The sequence below is a fragment of the Macrotis lagotis genome, chromosome 8, assembly GCF_037893015.1.
Source record: "Macrotis lagotis isolate mMagLag1 chromosome 8, bilby.v1.9.chrom.fasta, whole genome shotgun sequence".
In the NCBI taxonomy this organism is placed as follows: domain Eukaryota; kingdom Metazoa; phylum Chordata; class Mammalia; order Peramelemorphia; family Peramelidae; genus Macrotis; species Macrotis lagotis.
The window spans coordinates 178242185-178262357 of NC_133665.1; the positions used below are offsets into that span (position 1 = coordinate 178242185).

The window sequence follows — 20173 nt, forward strand, 5'->3', positions numbered from 1 at the left end:
TTTGGGTATGAATCTTCTGACACTTAATGTTCAACTTGCTTCAACAAAATGTCTCAATTTTCTTATGCATTGATTGGGTATATCTTAATATATAATATATATTAATATAATAATATAATATATTATATATAAGTGTATATCTATATCTATATCTATATATCTATACTCAAAGTCTCTACCTCATAGGGTGTTTATGAGGTTCCATGCAAACACAAAACACGTTATAGTGTTACATGCTCTGAGTGACGATTGATCAGCCCTACAAACTCTCAGATGAGACAGTCCTTCATATGATGTGATAGGTGTCACACTGGCCCCTAGATCTAAAACATCCCTCCCATTTTCTAAAATCCCACCTTTAAGGATATATTCCTTTGAGGCTTTCAGATTTTTGACTCTTTTAGAATTTCTTGTTAATTTCAACCCCTAGAAAGAAGGGCTTTTACCCCCAAATTTATTATTTTTTTAACAGTTTTTAAAAATGTTGAGTTCTAAATTCTTTCTCCTTCTAGCCCCTTCCTCACTCACCTACTGAGAAGGCAAGTAATATAATATAAATTTAATATAAATATATTAAAATCATGTATAATATTTTTCCATTAGCTATATTGCAAAAAGAGAAAAAAACAAAGAAAATGAGAAATTATATTTCAACTCAGAATTCATTAGTTCTCTCTCTGCAGATGAACAGCATTTTTCATTATATGTTTTTTGGAACTGTCTTGGAACTTCTTTTTTTTTTTAATTTTTTAAGGTTTTTTTTTTTTTTTTTTTGCAAGGCAAATGGGGTTAAGTGGCTTGCCCAAGGCCACGCAGCTAGGTCATTATTAAGTGTCTGAGGCTGGATTTGAACTCAGGCACTCCTGACTCCAGGGCCAGTGCTCTATCCACTGCACCACCTAGCCACCCCTTCAATATTTCTTATAGCATAATAGTATTCCATCACAACCATATGTCACAACTTGTTTAGCTATGCTGCAACTGATAGATATCCCCAATTGTTCTTTCTCTCCACAGAAAGAGCTGCTACAAATATTTGTCCACATTTTCTTTTTCTTTTTCTTTGATCTCTCGGGGATGTAGCCATCCAGTTGCATTGTTGGGTCACAATGTATGTATAGTTTTAGAGCCTTTTGGGCATAGTTCCAAATTGCTTCCTAAAATAGTTGAACCATGCACAAACCAGACATTAGTGCATTGCTGCCCCTATTTCCCCTTATCCTCTTTAGTTTTTGTTATTTTCTTTTTATGCCTTGTTAACCAAACTGATAGGTGTGTGGTGGTAGCTCAGAATAGTTCGAATTTGTATTTCTCCAATCAATAGGGATTTAGAGTGTGTTTTATATGACTATAGATAGCTTTGATTTTCTCTTCTGAAATTTGCTTGTTCCCTCAGTTGGGGAATGCCTCTTATTTTTATAAATCTGATTCAGTTCCCTATATAGTTGAGAAATGAGACCTTTGTTGTAGAAACTTGGTGTAAAAGTTTTTGACGCTTCATTGTATCTAAGACAATGCAAAAATGTTGTTTCCTTAAGTAACTCTTTTAATTAGGTCTAATTTTGCTTTGCTCTTTGTCTGAAATCATGCTTGCTACCCTCTTTTTTACTTCAACTGAAGCATAATGGATTCTGCTCGGGCCCTTTATCTTAATTATGTATTTCATTCTTCTGTTTCAAGTGAGTCTCTTGTAAACAACTATTTTATGGGTGAGTTCATTCCATTCACATTTATGATTACTAACTGTGTGCTTTCCTCTATCCTTTACTGTCCCCTCTTTAAGTGTCTGTTGCTCCTGATCATTACTTCCCTTAATCTGCTCTCTTTTATCAGCCTGTTTCCCTTATTGCCTTCCCTTTCTAGTTCCCTTTTGATTAAGATAGATTTTTCCATGCAACTGTGTGTTCTTTCCTCTTTGAATCAATTCCAATGAGAGTGAGGTTCAAGCATTGCCTGCCACCCCTCCATTTTCCTTTTCACTGTAAAAGTTCTTGTGTACTTTTTTAAAAACATTAGATAATTTTCCTATTCTTCCTCTGCCTTCTCTCAAAGCAATGAATAGGACACTAGAATCAGATTTAGGAGAGTTTGGGGTTTGAGTCCTATCTCTGACACTGACTAGATATGTTACTCTGGGCAACTTGCTTCAACATTGTGTGTCTCAATTAGAAAGGCAATTAAATCTTGACAGAAACACGTTGTGGTTTAATATAAAAGTCAGTTATCATCATCATCATCATCATCATCATCATCATCATCATCATTTTGTTGTGGTTGCCCTTATCCTTGGTTGTTCAGTGGAGTTAAGATAGAAATCATCCTGGACTAAGTCAAAAATCTGTCATGAATCTTTTATATTTAATGGACTATTGCTTAGGTTTTTTTTTAAAAAGTTCTATGGGCTTATCTTCTAAGGATCCTTGATTCAATTCCAGTAGCAGTGGAATGACAAAGATGACATGTATCACATCCTGTTCCTACATGGTTTTGATTTCTTCTGTTATGGGTCTATTTTGGGAACTTTCCATTCCAAATAGTTCAGAGGTTGTGAGGATTCATTTATAGATGCATATCGTTATCAACATCACTGCCGTTTTTATCATTATTTTCATCCTTTTGGATGAATTTGGATAGAAATAGATCAGAGACAAGTCACTGCTTTGCAGGCAGTGAGTGGATAAATTTACCCTTGTGTTATCTTTCCTAAAAGAAAAATCAACCTTTTGTCGTAATCACCCAATAGATCCTTCCTTTCTGGCAAGTGCTATCAGTGTCATCTCACTACCTCCACATCCCCTTTTGGTCAAGCCAAGGGTTGCCAAGAGCCTCTGGACAGTCTCCTGGACCTTAGCTGGACCGATTCTCAGCAGTAGTGACTGGGGCTTCACTGATTGCTGTTTTGGTGGCACTCTTCTTCCTAATCCTGTGTGCCAGTCAGAACCTGAGTTTGAAGGACCAGCTAGAGCAAGATCTGAAGACTCAGCACCTGCCTCCCTTCTCTAATGAGTTCTTAGTGCCAGCTGGTGCTGGGTGCAGGGAATCAGGGGTCTGGGGTGGGAGCACTCTGAGAAAATGAGCACCTTAGCAACTCAGCAGGGACACCTCACATTTCAGGACTTGAGTTATTTAAATACAGAATTCTAGGGCTTAGTAGACAGGCTGCAAGACCCAGGGAGACCTGGTTCAGAATGTGCTCAGACACTTATTGGTTGTCTTGTAAATATGAACTATTATTATTATTATTACTACTACTACTACTACTACTACTACTACTACTACTACTACTACTACTACTTTGACTGGATCAGTGATTTCATTAGTTTTTCTTTTCTTCTTCCTTCTTCCTTCTTCCTCTATTAGGAGTCATCTGGGAATTGGCATTATCTTGAGGAATTCCCAGGGGGCAGATAAGACAAACCTCCTTTGCAGGGACTTGAGGGGGGAAAAGTCCAGTTGGGTCTTATAGGAGTTAGACTGAAGCTACAGCAATTCAGTAGGATGGAGAGTTTGTTTTAACAAAGGAAGGGAAATGTGGTCGAATGGAAAGCAAGCTGACTTGACAGGCAAAGAGCTGACTCATAGATTTTAGTGTAGGCAGTGATGCAGAATGGAAGGCTGGAGTTCAAATCATGTCTATGAAGCATTCCCGCTGGGTGACCCTTTGGGAAGTCACTTAGCCTGTCGGTGCTCCAGGCAGGAGTGGGGGGTGGAGGGGGAAGAGAGGACTGAATGAATGCTTGCTGAGTAACTGAGTCCCCAAGGTCACTCATATAGTAAGGGTGCTGGGTGGGGTATGAATTCAGGCCCCCCTGACCCTGGACCAGCTCTAGAGTGGGAGCTGCCATGTCTTCTGGTATATCCCACCCTTTCAAGGTGAGAAGTTTCTTCTTTCTGTCCTGCAACATCTCTCATGCTCATCCCTGCCTCTCTACCTTTGCTTATGCTGTACCCCATCTTTCTTGCCTGGAGCACCAGTCCTCTATCACGCCTCTCTCAAACACCGTCCATCCTCAGACATCATATTCCACCCCTTCTGAAACCTTCCCCAGTCACTTCCAGCCATGGCTAGCTTCAAATAAAATCATACATAATGTGACATTTAGAGAATGCTATCAACTTTGCAGAATGCTTTGGACATGATGTAAAGCAGTTACCCAAGCTGCCTAGGTGTAACAAATGTTTGTTTTTTTTTATTGGACAAGCCCCTACCCAGTTCAACAGGTAGAGTTTTTGGTATGCCAAATCGAGGACCCCTTCATACATAAGGTTTAATGGGGGGGATGGTCATTACCTGTAAAGAATCCAAAGACAAGAGAAACAAAAACATAGATTCCCCTTTCCGTAGCTTTCCTTGCCATTACTCAAGGGCTTATCTCTCTACTAAGTCTAGGGGTTCAGTTTGGTCTGTGTAATTTTGTCTTTTAAACTCACCAGTTTCTGGACAAAGTCTGGCAGGGGGTGGGGGTGGGGAGGGGTCTATCTTGCTATGCCTCCATTGTTTTTATGACTTCTGACCCAGTGAGGCTGGAAATGTTTCTCCTTCTGCCCAGATCCAGATCTCTCTTTCTGCAGGCATCATCACCCATCTAACAAGGATCAGTGGCTGCCAGGTTTCTTTATATTTAATGGAGAGGCAAACAATAGGAAGGAAAGGATGGTGAGTCATGGTAGGTGAACAGTTCAGCTAGGAATCAGTCAGCTGATGATTAGAGAGGCCAATTCAGCTACTTCCCCTGAACTCTTTCTTTTAAAGGGAAAAGACACCATCCACCAGTTTAAGGGAGATCCAAGCTTTGAGCCAGTCTCTCCTTAGGAGACAAATGAAGGAAAATGCAGGTTCCCCCCCCGCCAAGTCTCATCAAGGTGTAAGTTCATTAGTTCTCAAGTGACCTAAAAGCTCCTGGTCTGGGAATAAGAGCCCAAGAGGAAGGAGAAAGGGAACCAGCTCCCCGAGTTTGGGCTGCCCCAAGAAATCCTTTCGTCTTTTTCTCCATCAGGAAGAATGGCTGGTCATTGTGTGACCAGAGGGCTTCCAGAAGCCCTCCAGAAAAGAATAAAAGTTGCAGTGTTGTTTCCTTAACAATGCAGGTGGGAAACATTTTCTCAGGGAAACCTCTTGACAACCCCCCAGATGCACATAGGAATTTACACATCAGCCCAGGAGACGGTAGCATGGCTAGATCTGATGTGGGATATTAGACACCATTTCTGAGGGGTGGGGGTTGTGGAGAGCATAAGGATGGTTGGGATTAGGTGATCATTGTGTTTGAAATCTTTGCTCCTGTGTCTTCAAGGGGAATATAGAGCTAAAATTATGTCTGTGTTATGCTCTTTGGGGATTCAGGGTTAAAATGGACTTTGGGTCATTTGGGATGGAAAGCTGTCCTTCCTTGGGCCTTATGCTGATCAGGTTGGCTCTACTGGTCCCCTGACAAAAGACAATTACCCATAGCAAGCAAACATTTATTGAAGCATTAACAATAATCAGGGAAATTATACAGATCAGGTTAGGGAGGATTCATGAGAGTCAACAGAGAAACAAGATGAACTCTCAGCTTAACTAAAGACAGCACATGCTGGAGAAGTGCTTAGGGGATCTCTGGGGATACCGAGGAAGCAGGTACCAAGAATCAAGGGGCGTATAGTGGTACCATCACTCCTTACCTGCCCTGGAATGCCCTTAAAGGTCTACCATTGACTCCCCCTTCTATATTTCTTGGAAGTCAGTCCTTTGGGCCAAGAATGTACATACACAGAGCATCACCTGTTCACTTAGGTGGGGGGCAACATACAGGTCTTATTTCACTGAGGAATTTACAGAGACAGAGTATGCCTTGCCCGTGTGCAATAGAAAAACTCACAACCCTCTTACGGGAGCATCTACCTTTGTTCTAGACACACATTCCTATATCTACTTCCCAACCTCCTTCCCCTCCACCTCCTGGAATCTTCTGCATGGAACCCTCAGCTTGTACTTTAGAAGCCCAAGCTTCATGCAGCCTGATAAAATAGCAGCTATTTCCTAGGACATCAGAGGTGGAAAACCAGTTGGGTCCATTCAGGGCTCACTGAAAAAAGATATGCTACTATTTTAAAATTTAATCAACTCCATTTTCTGTTAGAAGGGGAATAATCAATTTTCCATACCATCGATTATGTGCCAGTCATTATGGCAACCTGAGAGGCAAAAATGATCATTTTGGGCTGCTAGGTGGTCCTGGAATCAGGACCCGAGTGCAAATCTGACTCATTACTTAGCTGTGTGACCTTGGGCAAGTCACAACCCCATTGCCCTGCAAAAACAAAAATCATTCTATCAATGCCTTTATTACCACATTAATTGGAGCTAGTGTGTGATGCTGGTTTTGAAGCTGGGTCTTCAGTTCCAATGCTTGGTCCACTGTACCACCTTGCTATCAAAAAACATCCTACTGAAGGTGGGACATCATCACCTTTGAAGAGTTTTAAGTCAGTGAACCGGACTTCCAAAAAATGCTTCTATGGGACCCTTGATAGGTCATGCTGGTCTTGGCAAACGAAGGGGATGGGGCTCAACCGTCTCCCTAGCTCAATCCCCTTTTCCCTTAATTAGGGTTTTTTTTAAAGTCAATAGAGTTAAGTTACTTACCCAAGGTCACACAGCTAGGTAGTTTCTGAGGTCAGATTTGAACTCTAGTCCTCCTGACTCCAGAGCCAGTGCTCTATCCATTGTGCCACCTAGCTGACCTAATTATATTAATTGAAAAAGTTGCCCTTTTTGAGCTTTTGAAGCCATCTTTTCTAGAGGTGATTTGCTTCTAGAGAATGGCAGATTTACCAACAAACTTATTTTGTGCCTCAGGTTCTGGGGCTGCCAAGTCAATCTGATCATCAGTCTCTGAAATATGACTTTTGGGATTTTGAGCTGGAAGGGACTTTATGGAAGGGGAAACAGACTCTCAGGGGTTTCAGTGGTTCAATCATGGAGCAAAATAGAAAAGGATGGGAGTGAGCCCCATCCCTCTAACCCCAAACACTTTCTACATTTTTTCCAGTTTCCTTGAATATTTTTTTAAATTTTTTTGAGGTCTGGTCTTTCTATGTTTCCCCAGCTAGAAGGTAAGAGACCCAGTCTCACAGATGGTCAGTACAAAGATGTTGGCCTTGTCCATTCACCATTTGCGTCAGCATGGTGACCCTTGCTCCTGAAGGCTCCTCTTCAGTGAGTTCAGTGAGGATCCCTGGTGGCTTTCTTCTGGTTGCTCAGTTTCACTGGTAGCTCAGATAGCAAGGTGTGTGTACCCTCATGTACGGCTTTATCAACTAATCTAGGTTAGAGATACCTTTACAATGCCTTTGAATGACTGATTAATAAAGTCTGAATTGCTCATCTCTTCCTGTTTGATTGGGGATGTCTTCTGCAGGTCACTAATTCATTTGTTCTCATTTAATGAATGACTGTAGAGAGCTCCTTCCTCAATCCTTTTTATTTCCTCTTCTGCTGTATGATTTGATGGGAGTGCACATCCTAACCCAATAGCCATTCTAAGAGAACAGGACCTAAGGAAGACAATCTTGATTTAAAAAGAAAATTAGCATTTTGTTTATGGAAGGATGACACCTGGTTGCAAATTGTGTGACATCAACATCTTAGAAGATGAGTTCCTGTAGGAAGGTGTCTGATTATTTGGGTGGGAAAGTGGAATGGAGAGTAAAAGAGAGACAACCTATATATGTCAGTCTGTAGCCACATGATATTAGAACCAGAGAAACAGAACATTTCTGGTGTGGGGCATGGGTCCCATAAAAGGATAATAGTTTCATAGGATAAAAAGGCAGAGATGGCTATCTACACAACTGAAGGGGATTTCCATAATAACTGAAATTTGAAGGTCTGAAAAGCACTCTTCATACTCTTTGGAACCTCCCAACAAGCCTATGAGGTAAATCCTTACCAGTTTCCTTTTAAACATGAGATATCACAGTTAGGAGGAGAATGAGGGGTTCAATGATTGGTGATAGTGGACAGAGTGCTGCAAGGAAGGGGAGCCAAGGAAAGCCAATTCTAAAAGTGGTCTCAAACACCGACTGGATTACTCTGCACATCTCTCTTAACCCATCTGCCATAGTTTCATCATCTGTAAAATGGGGATAATAAAAATATCCCCAGGCTGTTGTGAGGAACCAATAAGTTAATACTGGTAAAGTGATTTGTGGACCTTAAGAGGTGTTTGTGTGTGTGTGTGTGTGTGTGTGTGTGTGTGTGTGTGTGTGTATACACACAAACTTTTATATATACCTACATATGTATAAAGGCATATATGAAATCCATGTATAATACATGTATTCCTCTGCCAAAATCCTCTGTGGCTAGGTGGGGACCCTGGGTTCTTCAAGGTCCTTTTTGAGGCTTCCAAACTCTGAGAAGTCTGACCAAATTGAAAGGACTGCATTTTCCATGCTCTAGGATGGTTGACAATAGGCTCCTCCTTCTTGGGACTGGCCTTTAAGTGGAAGTTAGGCAGTCCAAATGATATTACTCCCCTTTGGTAGACGAGAAGACTAAGGTTGACCTAGTTTACAACTAGTAAAGGTTCAGGCTGGGACTCGAACCCAGGTCTTTTAACTCTGAGCCCAATCCTTCTCCACTGTATTACATACAGTGATAGGGCCTCATAGAATGCAAAGATCCATATATAACTAACAGAATTTTGTCAAAACTTCTCATTTGCCTCAAGGCTCTATTATTTTAGGTTTTTCTTTCCCCTTAACCACAAATTAAAGTTATTTGGAAAAAATAGTGTGGGACATTGGGAAAACTAGAATTCAGTTAAATTATGTCCCAACATACGCTTGATAAACTGAATAGATTTTTCCATTCTCCTTAAATGTGCTTCCATGAAGGAAAAGCACATGCCTTTGGTGAACTTGACTCAATTAAATCCACCTGCTTTTGAGAGATGTTCCTTCTAGCCCTGAATTTGGGGACTATTGAGAAAGTCCTATTTATATTGCTCAGGAGCCTCTAAACCCTTTCTTCCAACCTTTTTGTGAAATTGCCCAATTGGACACTTATTTTATCCCGTGACTTCATGCATTTTCCAAGATGGTAAATTCTATCCTCATCTTACAGTTATTTGGCACATTATTTCCCACCTGACAAGGGCCCCTCAGAGCTTCTGGTGAGGATCTCAGGCTTCCTGCCATGTTGAGCTTGGGCACCACTGGCTACAAAAGGCTTTTCATTAATCCATTACCTGTTGCATTTTATAGTTACTCATCCATGGGCACAGAGTAGGTGCTAAATAAAGAGTTTTGGTAGATTGAACTGAATGGAAACAATGTAAATTAATTTGAACAAGGTCCTCAGAAAAGATCTCAAGACCGACCTTTAGCCAATCAAATTATAAATCTTAGTGCTGAGAACTAGAGAGATATCTTGGTCTAATCTCTGGTTTTAGGCAGAGAAGACGTTATCCTTATTTTACAGATGAAGCAACTGAACCCCATGAGAGCTTAGGTCACCTGGTACAGCTGGTAAGCAGCAGCAGGATTGATGACTTCTCATAGAATAAATCCACATCATTTCCCATAATTATTTTGGCAAAAGGAAATGTGGGGTAGTGGATAGAAAGCTTTCCTGGAAGCCAAGCACAGACTAGTGATAGGGAGGATGAACAAGGTCCTCAGGTAACTTGAACACTATCAGCTACAGAGAAGTTGCTCTATGTTGTTAGAGGAAGCTCCTAATATAGATCAAAATTGCATGACCATGTTGGAAAAAAAAAAGTTTGGTATAGGTAAAAAAAAAGCATGTGATTGTATTGGGTCAAGTGCTAGGCTTGGGTGTTGGTATGACCAGTTCCAGTTCTGCGGCTGATACCGTGTGACTTGTGGGGCTGCAGGAAAAGTCACTGCACCTCTGTGCACCTTGATAAGCTTTATGTTTTACAGATTGCAGCGTGGTCCTATGAGAAAAGCCCTGGATCTGGGGTTGGAGCCACTGGGTCCATTTCCCAACTCTTCCATTATTTCCCATATGGCTATGGGCAAGTCTCTCAAACTTCTCTATCTCCATTTCCTCACTGGTCAAAAAGAGGTTGAAGTCCCTTCCCCATATCGATCATATGACCCACTGAGTCCCCTGCATCATAGGTTGGTTGTGATCTCTCTTGATGGAGTCCCCAAGACTGGGAGAATCATGGCTCTTAACATGCATCTCTTCCCTTCATTTGTTCAGCAAACTCCCACAATTCAGGTCTCTACAAAGGACTTTACATTTTAACCAGGCAGTTTATCACAGCGTCCCATGTTCTTGTCGTATTCCCCACTGCTTGCTCTGCAATGATAGAAGTTACAATATTTTAGGAACAGCAGTCGTAACAATGGTTGACCTTATCTGCACCATGCAACACTTCCGGAAGAATCTTTCATTAACCTGCAGAGGCTCCTGATCATTGAGGTAGGCAGGAAAGGTCATTTGCAGAGGGGGACTTTACTGAGTCGTGGGTTGAAGACAGGATAAGCAGACCTATTTGCCAGTATGTTCCAGTCCGTGATTGGTAATAGGTCCAGATTCATGCAAAGGTTTTGAAAATGACTCTCTGCATCTGTTACAGAGAGCTGTGATCTCCAGCCAAAGGATGGGCAGTGTTCATTAATAAATAAAAGCAATTCCATGCCAGTGGGGTCATCCAAGTCCATCTGAGTGTTTTCCATGAGTTTTGAAACCTGAAAACTAGTCTCAGATTTTTCAAATTTAGCAAAACCCCACTGGGCAGATGGTGGCTGACGACTCCAATTTTAGACTGAAGGGATGTTTCTCCCCATGCACAGATGGGGCAGGGCGAGTTCATGGTAGAATGCCGCCATGACCTTCAATATAACACCCCTGGGCTGACACTGTAATAGGGGCCAGCACACTATTAAAATATGTCCAACATCTTAATGACTCCACTCTCAAGGCAGCGGCAGGAGGAGATTTAAGTGCTGAATCCTGGGAAGGAGGCTTGTGCCAAGGACACTGGAATGTCAGGAATCATGCAATGCTAAAAATAAAATGCTCATCCATGTCCCTGTAGGTGGTGATCTATACATAACCAAGAAGGAATCTGACAATGAAAGGATTCAACAACTCTTCCCCACTCCCAACCCATGTCCCGCTTGGATCTAGGTGATGGGAGGAAATGTCCTGCAAGGGCAGAACAAGTGAACCAACAAGTGGCTTACAGCAGGAGGTTGCGTGGACTTCAGTAGATAAGGTCCCCGAGCATACAGATGGGAGAGGGTGGAGGAGGTGTGGAGAGCAAGCCAAGAGAAATCTCAGTTCAGTCTGGATGGGGAGCTTCCCTGAGACATTGGGGACAATGAAAATGATGATGAGCACACTCTTGACTTCCCACTTCTTTTCTAGCTTTGGTCAGTTCCAGCCCTGAGACTCCTTTTCCACAATCCTTTCTGACTTTTTGCTTTTCTCTCCTGGCAAGCATGGTCTCAGTTCTGAGTTGCCCATGGTTCAAAGGACAGGTCATTGCCAATCCTGCTCCTTTCCATCAGTGGTTGGCAGAACAAGATGCTGTGGCCTTCTTTGAATAGCTGGGCTGTTGCCTACAAGTCCACCCACAAACCAAGAATTATCCAAGAGAGGAGACAGTGTCAGTCCTTCAGTGGAAATGAACCACAGGCAGTGTTTAGAAGACAAATCATTCCTAGACCATGACTGTCAAGTGATGACTACAAAGGATTCATGACATGATAAACGGCTACACCCCAATTGATTTCCAACTGACTTCTCCCCTTCCTCATCTTTCCAACTTCCCTACCTGATGGCAGCAAGGTCAATGAAGGGTGACCTCAGGATTGGAAGAAGTCCTGCTCCTTTGTTGTGTATCATCGATGACCAGGTCATAGATGTTGACACAACCAGGTTGCTCCAGGTCAGAGGCAGAGTTCGTTTGGATGATAGACGAGATTGAGGAGGGATGGCTGTTTCTGCCCTGCTGATGGGGGGGAATGATTCGTTGCTTTCCTGAGCCCAGTTTCTTTAGCAGTCTCTGTCCCCACAGCCTCCCTGCTAAACGAACTCTGGCTTGGGTCTGATGTGCATCTCGTGCCTCTCAATTTTATCTTGGAAAGTCCCACGGATATTCTTCCTTTCCCTAGAGAAAGTAAAAAGGAGAAAATAACCATTGATTTTATCTGCTGGACAGTTAGAGAATACTAAAGTTTTGCATTTAGAGATAGAAGAGAGGAAGTTTCCCATGGAGCTGGAAAAGTCCTCAGCAACCCTGCTCTAGTCCAACTGTCTCATTTTATGGATGTGCAAACAGACTTTGGGAAGTAAATCAACCTCACTCAGAAATCTATGCCAAAGAGGTGATTTAAACCCAGATAGTCTGACTCTACCAGGTACCAGAGAGATGAGGTGTGACTGACAGGACCCAGATTCATTCATTCATTTACTCTTTCAACACCTACTATATCCTGGACACCAAGGGATATAGTACCAAAATCAAATGGTGCCTGGCCATCATAGCTTCAGGAGGTGGCTCTGGATCCTTTCTGCTCTCCCTTTGATTTTATAAGGATTGTACCCAGGATCCAGTTGACCCAAGCCTTGCCTAGGTCACCTCAGCCTGGTCTGTCTCCTTTTCCCTTCTCATACCAGAGGATGGAGACTAACTTAGTTGTACCCTGCTTTCAAGAGCTAGCTACATCTTACCTTAGGGATAATATAAAGACTATTAGGTTTAATTTTTATCTTAGATACTAGATCTGGGATCATGCACTATTTCTCCAAGTCTCAGTTTCCTCATCTGTAAAGTGAGGCTATTGAGTTCCAGCTCTAAAACTGTGACCCTCAGTTCCTATAACCACAAGGGTCTTACATTCTATTTTACATGGTCACATATGTAAAGAAATGAGAGTAATTCAGAGGGGCCCACTGGTGGTTGTGGGAAACAAAGTAGACATCACTCAGAAAAAGGATGGCCCTTTGAGCTGAGTTTTGGGGAATCATAGAATTCTAAGGCATAGAACAAGTTGTAGAGTCAGGATTGGAATCCCAGGGCTTTACTCTAAATCTAGTCTTGTTTCAACTCCTACTGATTTCCCAGTGAGCTGAGGCCAACAGACATATTTTTGATGGGAAATCCTTAGGGGCAAAAATTGAAGGTGCTCCAGTCCTTGGTTCTCCCAGAGTTCATATGATGACCTGGGAGCAATCAATTATCTCTCTGAGGTTTCCATGCTAGGATTTCCTAGGATGGAACATAGGAATGCCCTAATCACATTGGGGAGTTCCAATAAGACTATGATTGGATGATGAGTGAGGAAGCCGCCAGTTCCCAGCAAGAAGGTGCCACTGTTCTGACCTGCAGGGGTAGCAGAGACTGTTGTTGAAGAGGCAGTAGATGAGGGGGTTGATGGCGCTGTTCAGGGCTGGCAGGTTTTGGATAATCACGGAGGCATAGAAGCGTTCTTTGGTCTCTGGGAGGAGACTGAAGTTGTCCATAATATCAAAGAGGAAGTAGGGACTCCAGCAGATCACAAATGCTGAAAGAAGAGAGAAGCACATGGTAAAAGTGGGATTAATGCTCAACCACTACATATGCATCTTGGGTCAGTCTCTCCTTCCCTCCAGGCCTGGCTCCCACCTGAACTTCAATAGCTCCTTCTTGTGCGCAAGTTCATTCAACACCTTTGCAATAATCCATTTGGTCATCTTTTTTCTAGTCATGTAGACTTCCTTAGACTCAAACTAACCAGAACCAGTTGGTCCACAGACACTTACTAAAAATACAGCTGAGGTAAGGGACTAAGAGATCTCCCTAGATAACAGATTTAAATGGGAAGAAAGTTGAGAAGTCACCTGGACCAATGCCCCTCTGTTCACAGAGGAGGAAATCAAGGCAATGAGAGTCTTACCAAGGGCTCAAAGGTAGTAAGTGGCAGAACCAGCATCTGAACATCAATCTTCTGGTCCAGTCAGTGAGCAACTGCTTAAAGCACCAGACATGTTGGCAAAAAGTAGTGGTACAAAGATGGCGCCCAAGTAGTCTGTCCTCGGGAACTTGCCTTCTATCTTGGAAACACATGCAAATATATCCAAATATATTGCTCTATCTGTCTATCTAGGTATATAGATAGATATATATTTATGCATAGAATATACACATTCGTGGGAGTATTTACAATCCATGTGTAACACATTTATGTGCATTTTAATATACATATCAATTTGAGGGCAGAGGGAGTAACACCTATTAGGGATAAAGGAAAGGTTTGAGGAGGAAGCAGCATGGCAACTGAGCTTTGATAGCAGTTATGGATTCTAAGAGATGGGGAGTGAAAAGGTGATCCATTCCAAACTGAACAAAGGTGAAGAGGTGAGCAACAGGGTGGCCAGTTTGACTGAAACAAAGTATGGGAAGGAATTTTTCAGTAACCATGATACTCTAATATCTTTGTTTCAGGAGCTTAATATCAATCTCTCCTAAGAATGTAAATTCTCAATTAAAACATAAACCAGGACTTTCTCACTTCTATTCAAATCCTCCTCAAGGGTCTTACTTACAAAGATTAAAATTGTGTATTTTACAAATCTCAAGTCCTTATATGCTAGCTATAAATAATGACTACCTAGCTATAAAGCAAACTTCCTAAAATTTTTTATTGGGCAGAAACTCTCTTGGCCTGGGAGAATAAAAATGGATGGGAAAAACAATAATGCTTACACAATGAGAGCTAGGGATAGCAGATGGACAGCCCATATGTTCCATTGATATCTATGCAGTGACAAAAGACAGACCCACAAAACTCCTGTCCCAATTATGAAAAGAGATGGAAAAGAGTTGCACAGGAGGGAGAGGAAGGGATGGGCCTTTCTGCACTTTTAGAAAGCTGCTATATCAATGAGCTCATTGATCTATGTAAATAACATTTAGATTTTTTTTCACTAGATTAAGATAGTTTTACTGCTTCCTACCATCAGGTATTCTGACTTAATTAAATCTAGTTTATTCTTATTTCTTTGTGCATCTGTATGAATTTTTAAGCTTTTTACTTTTTCCGATTAAAGCAATGGAATAAAACCTGTCATTGAGTTGCTCTGGGAGACAAGAGGTCTTTGCATCCTTTGGTGTAAGAGCATATTGATATCACAGTCAGGGAAGGGCATGGTGGACCCCAGCACTGCTCATGACAATGCCTCACCACAGAATGGGACTGGCTTTCAAACCAGTCACCAGTAGAGAGCACATGGACTCAAAAACAAATGATCAGCTCAGTTCTGTGATTTTGTCCTCTAGTGCCGACCTTCTAGCTTCTCCATTAGCCCAGAGTTTCTTTTCCTGTTTATCTTGGCCTCTCAGATTTTGGTACAACCTCCCACCTCATCTCAGACCCTAATCCCCAGGATGGATGCTTGCCTCATCTTAACACTATAGCAACCCTTCCGCCATCACAGTATGCATTGGTGGTTGTGGGACTTGGGTGGCTTGTACATAAACTTGTTGACTCCAGGATAGGTCCCTTGTCGTCTCTTCCCTCCCGCAGGACCCTGCCAAACAGAATAAAATAGGAGACCCTTCCAGATCATCATCACATGCTGACTGTGGGAATTTAAGTTAGCTCCGCTCTAAAATGAAAGCGTCTGAACTGAATAGTTCCCAAGTCCCTTCTAACTCACCTAAGGTGCCTACTTCCTTTCTTATTCATCCCAGATCATCTTGTGGATTGTATCTGTGTATGAATGTATATTTGTATAATGTCCATCCTATATTTATTCATCCACCTATCTATCCATCTATCTAATGTCTCCATCCATCCATCCATCCATCCATCCATCCATCCATCCATCCATCCATCCATCTATCCATCCATCCAGCCAGCCAGCCAGCCCTGTATTCTCTTTGTAAAGAACTGGCAAAGGGACTGTTTTATTTTAGATTGAATCACCCTGTCTCTTGACCCCAATCCTAAATACTCATCAATCATGTTGAAAAGTTCCAAGCCTCTCTGTTTCCAACTTGGGCCACGTCTTCCCTTTGAGAGCCTTATGGTTGTATTCTTAAGGGCTCTCCCTATTGGTTTCTGACTTGGGACATTTGCTCGATCTGTCATAGCCTTGATGTTGTTCAGCCTCAGCTTCCCCAGGGGGACAGATTCCATCTGTGGCTGACTCAGTACTTTTTCAGGGATGGATTGATTTCTGTCTTCCTAAAGAGTTTTGGATTTGCAATTGGGAAACCCAGGACCAAGTACTGGCTCTGCTTCTGTTTGTGACATTTGGCAAGTTCCTTCTTGTCTTTGCTCCTCAGCTTCCTTATCTGTAAAATGGTCCTATACCTGTTCATAGGGTTTCATTGGGAAAGTCCACCATGTGCCTTAAATCCCTATTTAAATGTGAGATAGGTATCATTCTTTCATCTACCTGTTTATGTTTGTTTTGCTGTGTCAATCTCCCCCACCTCTGGCCCTGCTTCCTGACAAAGGGACAAGGGTCTTCTGGCCCAGGGTGCAGTTTCAGAACAGAGCAGTCTTCCTTGTTCTGGAACAGAGTGTTTAGCACTCTGTGCATTTTCAGTTCAGTTCCCAGGAGAACTGGATCCAGGCCTGTGATTGTCTGGGAGGGAAAATCTTTTATCTTCTGCAGAGTTTAATGTACTCTGATAACAAAAACTCTTGAAACCTTGGAAAAATAGGTTTGCTCCTTCTGATCAGCTTTTGGAATTGGGCCATTTTTCTCCCCTTTGGTTTCCCTGCTTTGGATCCTTCTTCCCCTCCTTCCACTGGGTGGTCAAGTCAGCATTTGTCCATTGTCTTTTTTTTTTCGCCCATTATCTTCAGATGCTGAAAAGGGTCACCCAGAGGCTTTCTTATGGTCTAATGCTAAGAGGGAGCATGCTGGGAGCCTCTAGGATCCAAATGCTTTAAAAATATTAAAGATGGAGAAGAGCCCGACCTTGAGATAGGAAAAAAGGGCCCCTGGAATACTCCCCCAGAGTTCTGGTTCCCTCTCCCATTTCCCCCTCCCTCCAGGTTTAGAAGCTGGCTTCCTTTCTCTGTTTTGCTCACATTTGGGATGGAGAACTTCAGCTCTCCATATTCAATGTTTTCAATAACAACCATAAAGAAGCATTTTCCATAGGGGTCAAGAAATAGCAAGTGGTATGAAGGGCTGAGGCCCAGAGGACTCATGATTAGGGACATCGCCACATCTCCAGGGGACAGAACTGGGGAGTGGTGACTGTAGGACAGGTGGCAGGAGGCTGGGTGAAGAGCAGTGAATGAGGTTCCAACCAACCAGCTTGGGCAGGAAAAACCTTGCCCCCCCACCCCCAATGTCATACTCTGGCTAAAACTCTTTTCAGTCTCATTTAGGGCTCTTTTTTTTACATTGATGATCTTTATGGCCTATTGGGAGGAAAAGGTGGGCATGCAATATATCCAGAGAAGGGAGGATAGATGAGAAAGAGGGAAGAGGATCATCAAGTAAGAGGAGGCCTGGAGTCAGAGATAGGCCAGGAAGATGGGTTCTGGCTGCGTGGTGCCAGTCAGTGACTCATTCAGACTCTAGGTAGGTGGCTAACTCTACCTAGAAGATATGAAGTAAACTATCAGGAGCAGGATTTGAAACTAGAGCTTCTAGAATCCAATTCCTTCTGGCCCCATGTGCCAGGCTTCTCTGCTGACTCATCTCCACCCACCTCCCTGGACTCCTTACCCCCATCTGGGTAATACCCTTGGACCTTTCTTTGTTCTTCCCAGGTCCTTTATTATAAGAAGAATATAAACTGGGGCCAACCAGGGCTTCCTTGATTTCTTTCCCCTGGACTCTCTCAATTCTGCTCCTGCTCCAAGGGTTTCACCCCTTATTGCCACCCCCCAGGTTGTGCAACCACCTTTTATGTATTGTCTTCTCCCATTAGAGCATAAGATCCTGGAGAACAAACGATACCTTCTCCCTGCTTGTATATGCATTTCTAAAGTTTAATAATAAACACTTAATCCTTGGTAAAAAGACTAATATTCTAAGTAGATAATCTTTTAAAAAATCTAACCATAAATTCAAATCAACTATAAGATTCTCCCTTTACTTTCCTAACCTTAAAATATACTTCCCTGTAAAAATAAATTGTATAGTCCTAAGATGACAGAGAAAACTCTTAATGATCTCTCCTCATCTCGTACACAGGTCATTGTATTCCACTTTTCACTAGGAGCCTTCTTTCTTTATTACCTTTACCAGGGATCACACTGGCATTTGTATAGAATGGGTCCCAAATTGGGCAGCGCCATGACACAGGGCCCGTAGTCAGGAGTACTCAAGTTCAAATACAGTCACTTCCTAGTGGTATGACCCTGGGCAAGGCCCTTAACCCTGTCTCAGTATCCTCATCTGTAAAATGAAGTGGAGAAGGAAATGGCAAACCACTCTTGTATCTTTGCCAAGAAAACTCTTAAATGGGATCACAAAGTCAGACACAATTGAAAAGACTGAACAATAGGTCCCAAACGCCCCAACTCATGGTGGTTTACTCACCAAAAATGATGACGATGCTATACTTGATAGCCTTGATTTTTGCCCTGGAGATGAGTCTTCGGTTGTAGCTGGAACATAATTTTTCCTCTGTATAGAAAAGGAGGAAAGGTTAAGTGAAACCTGAGATGAAATAGTCTCCAGATCTAGGTCCAGGGGGAATTCTGTCAAATTCTGCCAACTCTTCTCTTTCAGTTCATTTTATTTATTTTTTTAAGGTGGACAAATAATTTTATTTCGTGCATGCAAATACATGTCAAGTACTGCAAACTTTTCCATCAATTTTCTTTCAAACACTGAAAACCATGATGCTCTATTCTGTGAACAGCCAAAGCTAATATCTTTTTAAATTCAGTTCATTTTAGATCACTTCAATTTCCTCCCACTCCCACCCCCATCTTCTAAGCTCATCTTCCAAAAGCAGGGGCCCGCTGTGGCATAATACAGATGCTCCTGATAGGCACATAAGAGCCTTTGGAATGTGCCAGCCACCCTCCTGTTCAGAGTGACCACACCCTTCTCCTTCCAAGACTCAACACTCCAGTCAATTTGGCCAACTGAGGTTTCCCGCATTTCCCATTTTTCATCCTTGACTTAGGGTGTACCTCAGACCAGTAATGTTCTCCCTCCTCCCCTTTGCCTCTTCTAATATGGACTACTTCCCGTAAGAGGCCTTTGCCGATAACCCACAATCAGGGCAGCTAGGTGGTACAGCAGGGCCTGGAGTTTATTAGACATCATTTTTTAATTCAAATGCATTTTCTATTTATTTTTGATTTGCAGTGCTATGTCCAAAATAAGATTTCAGAAATGATTGTTGATTGGAACTGAATTCAACCAACATTAAGCATCTACTATGTACACTGCAATTGGCATTCATTCCAATAGAGATGGTCCTGGGTGCACCCTGAGAACTTCTCACTTCACAGGTCAGGGCAGGAGAGACTCTTGGTCACCTGGCAGGAGGGCTCTCTGACAGAGGCACCAGAGCAGCTGCTATTGGAATGAGGATTATGGTTGGGAGCAAAGAGAGTTTGCCGATAATAGCAACTAGCTGGGTGACCTTGAGGGAATTCCCATCACACTCTCCATTTTTTATTTCATCTAGAAAATGGGGATGATACTATGTGTGTTACCCATGCCAAAGGCCAAAGCAGGGAATGTTTTAAATCATTAAAGGATTAGCTATACGCAGACAAACTCAGTTCTACCAACATTAAGCCCTACTGATCAGGGTGCTGGGCATACAAAGATAAAAGTAAAATATTCCCTGCCTTCAGGTAGATTACATTTAACAGGAGAACCTGGTACATGTATGAGCATGTCTAAAGGAAGTGTTTCCACATTTTTATAGATAAATGGACCTCTGTGGATTCAGATCCTTATGAAATGTAGAGTATGTCCATAAATATGTATATGTCCAGACATATTCATATACCTCAGTAAATAGCAGAGGAAACTCATTTCTGTGATAAAGGAAATCCTGGGTAAGGAAAGCTGGGCACCCTCTCTGAAATGTAGTCTTAGCGAGAGGTCAAGTGACTTGCCCAGGGTCACACAGCTAGGATGAGGCCCCAGTGGAATGTAAAGAAAGTGTTCCCAATGGCACAGTCATTTCATTCTACCTCTAAACCAAGGAGCTTAAATATATGG

At 42.3% G+C, this 20173-nt stretch overlaps 1 protein-coding gene across 1 annotated transcript in view; it reads right to left on the reverse strand.

Moving 5' to 3' along the window:
- Positions 1-5449: 5449 nt before the first annotated feature.
- Positions 5450-20173, reverse strand: part of NPSR1 (neuropeptide S receptor 1) — a 241685-nt gene continuing 226961 nt past the window's right edge. Inside the window, exons 5-7 of the mRNA XM_074198923.1 lie at positions 18524-18610; positions 13353-13533; positions 5450-12137 (exon numbers count right to left, since the gene is read on the reverse strand). Coding sequence (XP_074055024.1) covers positions 12053-12137; positions 13353-13533; positions 18524-18610 — 353 coding nt within the window. The 3' untranslated portion in view covers positions 5450-12052. The remainder of the gene's footprint in view (positions 12138-13352; positions 13534-18523; positions 18611-20173) is intronic.